The sequence below is a fragment of the Dermacentor silvarum genome, chromosome 2 (genome assembly GCF_013339745.2).
Source record: "Dermacentor silvarum isolate Dsil-2018 chromosome 2, BIME_Dsil_1.4, whole genome shotgun sequence".
NCBI lineage: Eukaryota > Metazoa > Arthropoda > Arachnida > Ixodida > Ixodidae > Dermacentor > Dermacentor silvarum.
In genome coordinates, this window is record NC_051155.1 from 155,187,163 (window position 1) to 155,196,769 (window position 9,607).

The 9,607-nt window shown below is 46.9% G+C and overlaps 1 protein-coding gene across 1 annotated transcript; it reads right to left on the minus strand.

Moving 5' to 3' along the window:
- Positions 1-2,339: 2,339 nt before the first annotated feature.
- Positions 2,340-6,550, minus strand: LOC119440488 (chondroitin proteoglycan-2). The gene is made up of 2 exons (XM_037705393.2): positions 6,464-6,550; positions 2,340-3,056 (listed from the first exon to the last, which is right to left on the minus strand). The coding sequence occupies exons 1-2, from the start codon at positions 6,548-6,550 to the stop codon at positions 2,430-2,432; spliced, it is 714 nt and encodes a 237-aa protein (XP_037561321.2). The 3' UTR covers positions 2,340-2,429.
- Positions 6,551-9,607: the final 3,057 nt, after the last annotated feature.

Consider the following 9,607-nt stretch of genomic DNA (forward strand, 5'->3'; position numbering starts at 1 on the left):
ACACCTATAATCGATATTGGTCTATGGTTAGTAAATATAGAATTGTCTCCATATTTATAGATGGGAACTACTTTGGCAACCTTCAGCGCCTTAGGACATACACCCGTTTATAGCGAGCGATTTAAAAGATACAAAAGATTAGCACCTAATATGTTGATATTATCATTAAATAGATGAGCAGTCATGTAAAGACCAGCAGATTTTTCCTTTTTCATGTTTACAACCTCTGACATCTGTGTCGACGGCAGGTAATGCGAAACTGTTACCAAGCTCTACGGGGAAATTTGGGGGGGATTTGAAATAGCATACATTTGTGCTGCTAATGAAGGCCCTACACTTGTGAAGAAATTATGAAATGTATCAGCTGCATGCTCATCGACCATCTGAGGTTGCATGCGGTCATTCTAACGAAGGCAAACTACATCATTAACGACATCCATATCTCTCCTGCCCTCATCAGCCTGTGAGATAAGGGAAGCACAGTATGTATGTTTTTCTTATTCTCAGCAACGATGCGGACTCATTTCTGAAGCGTTTGAAATTGCTTATGATAATATTAATTTGTTCGGCATTGATTTAATCTGTGGTACCACTTGCCTTTTTCACTTAACACTTCGAAAATTTGTCTTGTCATCTACGGACAAATTGGCTGACGATATTTCTTTTGTTTTGATTGTTCTAGTGTTCCGTTTAATCGCTTGTTTCAGAATGCAAACAAATTTCTGGAGCGCATTACTGACATCAATATTATAGATGCCATCAAAACACGTTTAATTTGTTCAGTCAGTGTACGTAGCACTGCATAAACAGTCTTACTAAACTGCTTACAGGTAGTTTGGTTTTGCCAATCCAGATCATTGAGACTAGAGTAACGAAAATCGAAAGTTGAAGGAAATCGTCATAAAAGCCTAGTTTTGTGTTTCTAGGCTTCACAATGCCAATGTAGACCGAAATAAGCGTAACATTATTCGTTCAATTTACCCGATTATGCACGCGGCACCGGGAAACGGGGCTCTCTATCCAATCCCTGTGTGACGTAAAAAGCCTGGCACAAAATGGAGCTTACGCGAGCAGAGGCACGAACAGACCGGTTTATCACTTCATGAGCAGGGACACGACAGACCGCTTTATCGCGCCGTATTACCAAGCTTGATTTTATGCCGCCCTACTACGCCACAAGGGGGCTGCCCTGCGAGCGGCGCTTCGCAGTGGTGCGTGGGTGACCAGGTAAATTGAACGAACCAATTGTCGCCATTTACTACGGTTTACACGGCCTCTTTGAACGGTAGAAACACATAATTAGACTTTATGACGATTTCCTTCAACTGTGCAATTTAAACATGTGCTGCAAAGTTTGTAACTAAGACGTTACTTAATGTTATTAGTTTAATGAATGAATAGATTGCTTTGGTTTTTCTGGAAAATGATGCCAGCCTGGGCAGATAATTAGTCTGCAGTCACGCGATTCGAGTAAGTTCTGTGGACCTGAAAGAAATAAAGTGTTCAAAAAAAAAAAAAAAAGAACGCTGTATACTTGCCTATATGGGACTCGGTTCGCCTGCCACTGACGTGATTTTCTTTCCCGGGTGAAGGTTCTGCATAACTAACCTGCATGGCGTCGAACTCTTCGACGATCATAAACGCCATACCCTGTGCATGACTATATCATTACGGCTTGCTGAAGAACCCGGCTAAGTATACCCAAACCGAATGAAACATCTATAGTGCAGATACAGAACGAAATACTCTTGAAGTTTGAAATGAAACCAAGGGAAACAACAAACTAAATTTCCCAGGTGACGTGTCTGCGGAGTTGCGCAAGTTATTGCGGTTAAATTGCGCCTGGCACTTGAGCGAGAGTGCGAATTTTTCATGCTTGCTTTCTAGACTAAACCTTTAAAAAATGTCGTACTGATAGGTACACTTCGTTCCTTTCATTTGTTTGCTGAGTACAAAGAAATGAAAACAATCCTCGCGCTCAACCAATTGCTGTCAAAAGCATACGAAGTCTACATCCACCTCATGAAATCGCCGACTCCTGCTGCAGTCGGTTCAGAATGCGGATATCTTTAAGGTATTAAACACTGCGATGCCGGACTTAAGTCACTGGATTTGACGCATTGCCATCTCGCATATTATATACGTACGAGTATATGTATACTTAACAGCTCGATTATATACACTCCTGTCGCTGGAGTCGCCATATCTTCACTAATGGAAATGCATTGTTTTTGAAATGTGCGATTTTGTTTTTGACTATAATATACTTGAACCTGCACAAGTCCTGAGAAGTGATGGTATGTACCGAACAATCGAGCGCAAAGTACGACCGTCGTTACTGCGGTTACTTCTGGCATCCCGCATTTGTCACACAAACCAACGTTGACCCAAATGTCCAAGCACATAATCGACGATGGAGTACAGCCGTGTCAGTACTGCCAGTGCTTGCTGAACCTGCACGTGCGCCGGCCGCGGCCGGTGCCATGGCGCCTGACGTTCCTGGGCCAGTCGCACGTCTTGTACACGTCGTTGAACACCAGACCCCGCGCGCACACGAACCGGTGCGCGCTGCCTCGGTGGCACCGGAAGAACTCGGCGCAGTCCCTGGGGCTCGCGTAGAAGCCCTCGCTGGCCACGCAAGTGACCTTGCCCCAGCGGTCCATGGCGACGCCTCCGGCCGCTTCTGCTGCAATGGGTCGGTCGCCGGCACAGCGCGCGTTCCGCGGCCAGTCGCACACACCGATGCGGTCATTGAATAGCAGCGGTCCGGGGCACTGCACCAGCAGAGCACGCCCGTGGACGCAGACGAAGAAGCGCGCGCAGCTCTGGCTGTCTGCGAAATATTGACCATTTTCGCAGGTCGACGTCGGTCGTATCGGTGCTGGTGTAGTTTTTGTTGTTGTTGTTGCTGCTGTTGCCGGCTTTGGTGTCGGCTTTGGTGCCTGCTGGCGTTGGTGCTGGCGTTGTCGCCGATGTGGCCCTGGCGGGGTAAATGGGGAGCACTGGATCGGACAGGATGAAGTCCTCGATGGGCCGGGAGGCAGGGGGCTCAGTTTCTGTGCGGTTAGATGAGCACATGCAGACGCAGAGGGTTCACTCAGTGATGTACATGGTGAGTAATAAACACACTTCATTTCATTAGTCTCCAATTATAAAACTGACCGGAGACCCGAAACAATATTATAAATTTGATGGACCAAATTTCATATAGCAGTGGTGGAAATCGGAAACTGCGCTACAATCACCATTCATTCACTTTTGTTTTTCAAAAGCCTCGATCACGTCTGGGTGAAACTACGCACGGTCATCACACATACATTACATGCTTGCCCAAAGTCGGTTTGGGTTTGCTTCAACGGACTTTTTAAGTTCGTGGGTGGTGCAAGAGAACCCCATCTTTTACAGTTCTGCACGTCTTCAGACGAGCGCGACCTGCAACTGATAACTACAGGTATATACGCGCTCATACGCGTACACTGTATGGTTGTCATCAGCAGCGAACACGAACCTGGCAAACGTATACGTGTTTCAAGTGGTCGGAACAATCCTGACATGCGTGTTGTTTGTTCACTGTCGTGTGTTTAGACTGCCTTGATTGCCACAGAGACACGGCCCGAAAGGCGCCGGAGTCTGTACCCGACAGCCGCTATATAACGCAAAAAAAAAAAAAAAAAAAAAAAAACTGAGAAACGTTGAACGCCAAGTTTCTCGACGGTTTTCATCACACTCCGGTTCATGCCGTTGTTCTCGCAGTGTAGGTAAAATTGCTATTTGGATGCATGTCCGAAACGTAACGCTTGACGCTTAAAATATTCTGTATAGTTTCTGCAAAGACAATGGCGACGTTGATAAATATCCTTTAGGATCGCACTGAACTGTACGAACACCATTTCTGTCTTGTAAACAAGCATTATTACTCCAAACTCATCCACGATAATAAAACGTCACAGCTGTTCTTCGCGTTTAACCTCTTGATCGCGCCTCAGCTGTGCGGGATACCACCCGCTACGTCTACTCGCGGCGACAACCAACGCGCCAAACCGAGAGAGAGAGGAAAGGAAGCCATGTCCACGTGCTATACCTGAGCGACTGTAATATGATTCCATTATGAGGATCGGCCCATCCAGGCCTTTGAATGCACTGATTGCACCAGCATCGGCCCGTTTTGAAAAGCACAATTAAACCCTTGCGAAGAGGTATATTGTGCGTTGCTGTCAGGTTAGGGCCACCCACTTTTGGTCACACAGACTTCGAGATCGGCACAGTTTACTATCACACAGTCTCCGGGATCGGCCCACTTTTCTCGGCGAGAGACACGACCCAGCGTAGGTAGGGGGGGGGGGGGGGGGAGAGAGAGAGAGAGAGAGACAGAGAGAGCTGCGGATATCGGTCTCCTCGGTAGAGGTGACAGTGTTTGTCATTGTACAGCTGGCCAGTTTACAGACATGTGTGCTCGCCACTTGGGTCTACTGCAAAACGGCTTTTCACCGTTACAGATATTAGTTCGGCGAAGTGCGACAGAATTCCACCCCCCCCCCCTTTTTTTTCTCTCTCTCTCTTTCTATTAATCAGTTAGTCCAGCGCACACGTCGTAGCTGAAGGCGGTCAATATCCAACGCATGCCCATTTGGTATAAATCCTGAGGCTATCAAGCCAACTTCGGCGAGCACACTAGCACACTAGCGAGCAAAAGTTTAGAGACCACAAAATGAGTAAAAGAAAAAAAAAAACATTTAGCACAGCTAGTCAACGCTCAACTTTCTCGATGCATTGCATTGGTTGAAAAGGTAGACGCAAACCAGTTGTGTACCACTTTGCGTCCTGCATGCCCTTGCATTTCAGCCTGCATGCTAAAACCGCAAAAAAAAAAAGAACAAGAAAAAATATCGCGGCATCTGTGGTTTTTAATCTATCGCTCGCGAGTGTGCGTACGTGTCCTTAAGCTTGAGGCGGAATGCATCGGCGTTGCTGACAGCCGTTTAAGAGCGCAACGAAGAATACGCAAAGAGAAAACGAACACCGATTACAGGACGGACACTCAATTTTCAACTGTCAACAAACTTTGAAGGAAGATGTTGGAGTTCCCAGTAAAAAAGCAAAAAAAAATGTTTCTGTGTTAAATTAACTGGCTTTACGTGTCTCAAAGTCTTGTTGATGACTCAAGTTGTCCGTGACGAATAAACATTTTACAAATTGAAGACAAACACCGCAGAACGCGGTGCTCCGTAATACGAGTCTGCTACACGTACCGGCGAGGCTGAGGGCTGTGGCACCGTTGCACATAGCGCACGCCACGATGATAAGCAGGGCCAGCCACCGCATCTTCAGCACTTCCTTGCTTCGCACGTTGAACTGCTTCGAGGAGCCCCTAGAACGAAGCACACGACAGCGCACAAGTTATGACCTACGACGTACTGGTGCACTGGACTATTGCCAACAACTCGCATCTCAGTGAGTCCGCGGCACAACAAGCGCCGCGTCCCGTTCAACGGTCAGCGCGTTCGGTCACTGAACGGGTTGACGCGATACGAAGGTTGACGCGCTGGACCGATCCAGTTTGTCAGCGCTTTCTCTAAGGATGCATTTGCGAGAGGTTACGGGCCGACTTTATCCGGAAGTAAAACAGCACCGTTAAAATAATTCGGAACCTGTTTTTTTATCACCCGGGATGAAAGATTCGAGTGGAAGGAGCACGAGTTTATGTGCGCGCGTGTCTTCAGTGGCCTGTTGATGTTTCGAGCCATCCATCGCACAAATACGAAGCCAAAGTCGGCTGCTTCTTATATATGTGTTCATTCTTTTATTTGAATGAAGTTATTGAAATTTAGACATTCGTTAATTATTGTAAACCATTGTTATATCGAATGAAACCGTGTCGCATATGTCATAACCACGCATACACGTATACCAATGTGAGTCCAGACGTCTTTCCGTCAGCTGGTCCCCCCACCAGACCCAGCTTCCGGACGCTCGATACAATAAAAGCCACAGACAGAGTAAGAGAAACGAGTGCTTGGGTAACAAAACAAACTTATTTACAGGTCTTAAAATGGGACGTTGGCATTCTGACAACAATAAAAAAGCGCCGAATAGCCAGCAATGCGTCAAAATGAGAGCACGCCTTTTCCATGCACGTCCTATAGATGTACTATTTCTGCAAGCAATTTGCACTTACTCGTTAGATGCTTCGTCGACACCCTATACTTTTTTTTTTTTCGTGCGCTTTCATCAGTTGAAGGTGTGGCCGAGCGAAGTGGGGCCGGAAGCTCACTACAGGATTATACGTTCGGACTGATAGAGGAAGTTCCACTGCCTGTTTTTCTGACAAGACCTGGCTATACTTGCCACCAGCAGAAGCTCTGGCGCAAGATGTTGTGGAACTTTCGCCGATTCGAGCAAGTAGGAGGCCGTTGTTCGAAAGAGTCGCCTTTCTCCGCATTTGAAACCCTTCTCTCCGCTTTACCTTTACGACGTTCGTGAACTTGAACCCGGAAGCGCGACCCGTGAAGCCGGACAGGCCACTGCGATTGCGAACACGAATGTGGCGCATCTTGTTTCCGTTGTGCTTTTTTGATTATACGCCCGACCAGCGATGGCGGGGAGCGAGAGGGAGAAAGAGAAAGTTGGTAAATGAAAGCGCTGACGGTGCACAGTGGACGGGTGAGCAGCTAGATGCGTTCCTTGTTTCCGAGGGCATTACAGGAGACCGCAAAGGTAATGCACTCACGAAACAAAGTATAACTTAGCCGGCAGGTTATTCCTCGCCTGTCCAGTTCTTACCAGTAAACGTTGTTTTCAATGCGGTATGCACTTTACGCCAACCCATGAACACAAGCAAACGTCCATCTAATCGACCCATTTATCGCCGGTCTTGTATGAACATGAAGGCACTCTATAGAATACTGCTGGGCTATCCAACGTGTGCGGTGCGGCTTTGAGCCTGTGCATGGTGCTCTAGCCCGCATTCTACACGCTTGCATCCAGTGTTCTTATAGTCATTCACGGCACTGACACAGTTACCTGTGCGAATAGCAGGTATGTTTGTGTCGCATAGCATGAAGCGGTGCCTCGTGAATTCGAACGCCGGTTACAATCAACATCGTTACTCAAGAGAGAGAGAGAGAAAAAAAGGTAAAGGAAAGACAGGGAGGTTAACCAGAGGTTATCTCCGGTTGGCTACCCTGTACCGGGGGAGGGGTAAAGGGATGCGATAGGAGAGAGAGAGAAAGTATGCCAAGCAAACACAGGGGATCTTTTTATGTAGAATTAGTTACAGATGAGGAATAAACTTGCGATAAGCTCAATGCTCTTAATGGAGGAAAAAGGAAATGAAAGTGGAAGAAGAGACTACGTCCACGGGTGGGAACCGAACACACAACCTATGCACGATGCGTGCCGCGTGCGCCGCCCATCGATCTACGAAGGCGTCTGTCCCCGGTCGACTTTCGTGCGTGATTGTGTACGTGTATTTCAACCTAGCCTCAGGAGTGTTCGTCAGCGCCACTCGCGAGAATGTCGGTGGATGTGGGTCATTCCTGTGCCGCAGGTAGAGTGGCTGCGGCAGGCCGCGGGCGTCGCGTCGTACGTGATCTTAGGAGTCAGCTAGCCAATACATTCTCGTATGCTGCATTAAGGCATCAAAGCTGTCAGAGCCGGGACCATCGCTCTGTGTTGAGCGAGAAGAATCAGGGGAACTGAGGGGACAAATGTATGAGTACCTAATCACTCGAAGCCAACCGATTATGAAGACAAGGAAATCATCAGGGAAATTGTGCTTGTTCGTTTTTATTATAACCGAACTGTAGAAACAGCTATGGATGAAACTTCAATCGGAACTAAATATTCGAGTGGAAGCAGCGCGAGTTAAACAACAACAACAACAACAACAACAACAACAACAACAACAACAACAACAACAACAACAACAACAACAACAACAACAACAACAACAACAACAACAACAACAACAACAACAACAACAACAACAACAACAACAACAACAACAACAACAACAACAGGGAGTTCATTTTTCCTATGATTTCATCGCTTCATTGTTGGCTTCATTTGATTGCTACTAAAAATCGAGTCCTTAATTAAGCATCCATTGGCTGGTGAGAAGCAAAACCACGAAATGGTGCAAGTTCATGTTGTTATTGTGCTGTGAGGCGAGACACAGAGAGAAGTCACGGAAAAAATTCAGAGCCCTTCCCCTGTCCAGAAAATGGGGGTAAGCGAAGCTTGTGGCAAGACGACACTGTCGCAGGCGTTCCGCTTCGTTTGCCCTAAACTCAGGGTCGGCGGCTCTTCGTTGACGTTTGGCCAACATCGCGCTCCGACAACTCGGGGTCCGGGGCTCTTCGCTGACGTTTCGCCTGGCCTTCGGAAGCCCTCACTCTATAATCAGACGACCCCCATTTTACCCCCATTTTCTCGACAGGAGGAGGGCTGGTGATTTTGTCTCTTTGGGTCCCACGTGTGACAAGGGTAGTTCAAGGGCGCGTTATAGGTCCCCGAGCCCACAGGGCTATGTGCCATTGAGCTTGGACCCTTACTGCACTATCACCAGGATCGGCCCACATTTAAGCGTGACACCATCAACACGACCACGACCACCACCGCCGAAACTTGTGAGCCTATAAAGTTTCGCCCAAAACGACGCAAGTGGATGAAACAAAACGATATTTTTGACTGCACTGTCATCTGTAAATGTCATCGTTTGTGCCTCGCCACAGAGTAGGATAAAAATAGGGGTGTGTTACAATGCCCGGTTGCTTAAGGCGAACCTTCTGCGAGCGAAGTGAATTACTATGGCATAAGTATCTGGAAAATCAGTTCTGCGGAATTCCGCAAGCTGGAAGAAGCGTCATGAAGGGCTAAAAGAAATTGTCATCCACCCGAATGCAGCTCTAAGGTATAAAGGAAACCAATTCTTATTTCTTAGATAGAAAGCTTCGCCGTTGAGGGAAAATTCGTCCTGGTCCGGAATTCGAACCCGGCACTAACGTCTTCTCGGGACGGTCGCTCTACCGTCTGATCGAACCAGGCGGCTAGGAGACCGCTGCGCGAGGCCGAATTAATCGACAACTCGTATTAATCGAAAATTAATCTACAACTGTACAATAAAGTTCCCCTTTCGCGATACTTCTATAATATTCCCATTCGTGACGCGCAAATCTTACGCTTAAAAAAAAAATCAAACTTGTGGGCGGCTATGATAGGCGCTTTAGTTTCATACTAAAAGACAATAACTAAGTTCAAATAAAGCTAGGTGGATTCGCTCACTGCGTCCCCTCCACTAAAAAAATATTATTCGCACTTTTATCCTTCTATTTCTTGAGTTTCATTAGAAGGAATTCGCTCTCGAAGTGCGGATTTTTCAGAGCGTTCGGATACCATTGGAGGTGTCAAAATCTCAATTCAACTTCTAAGAAAAGCCGATGTTTTAAGGTACACGCCAGATGCATAAGTGTAGCGAAAATTTAAGTAGCGCAAAATAAAGACAATCACAAAGGCGGGTACGAATGACACGCGCTAACATACGCGTAGCGCTTGTTCTTCGTGTATACCTTCCCTTGTGATAGTGTTTATTTAGTACTATTTCCCGTTA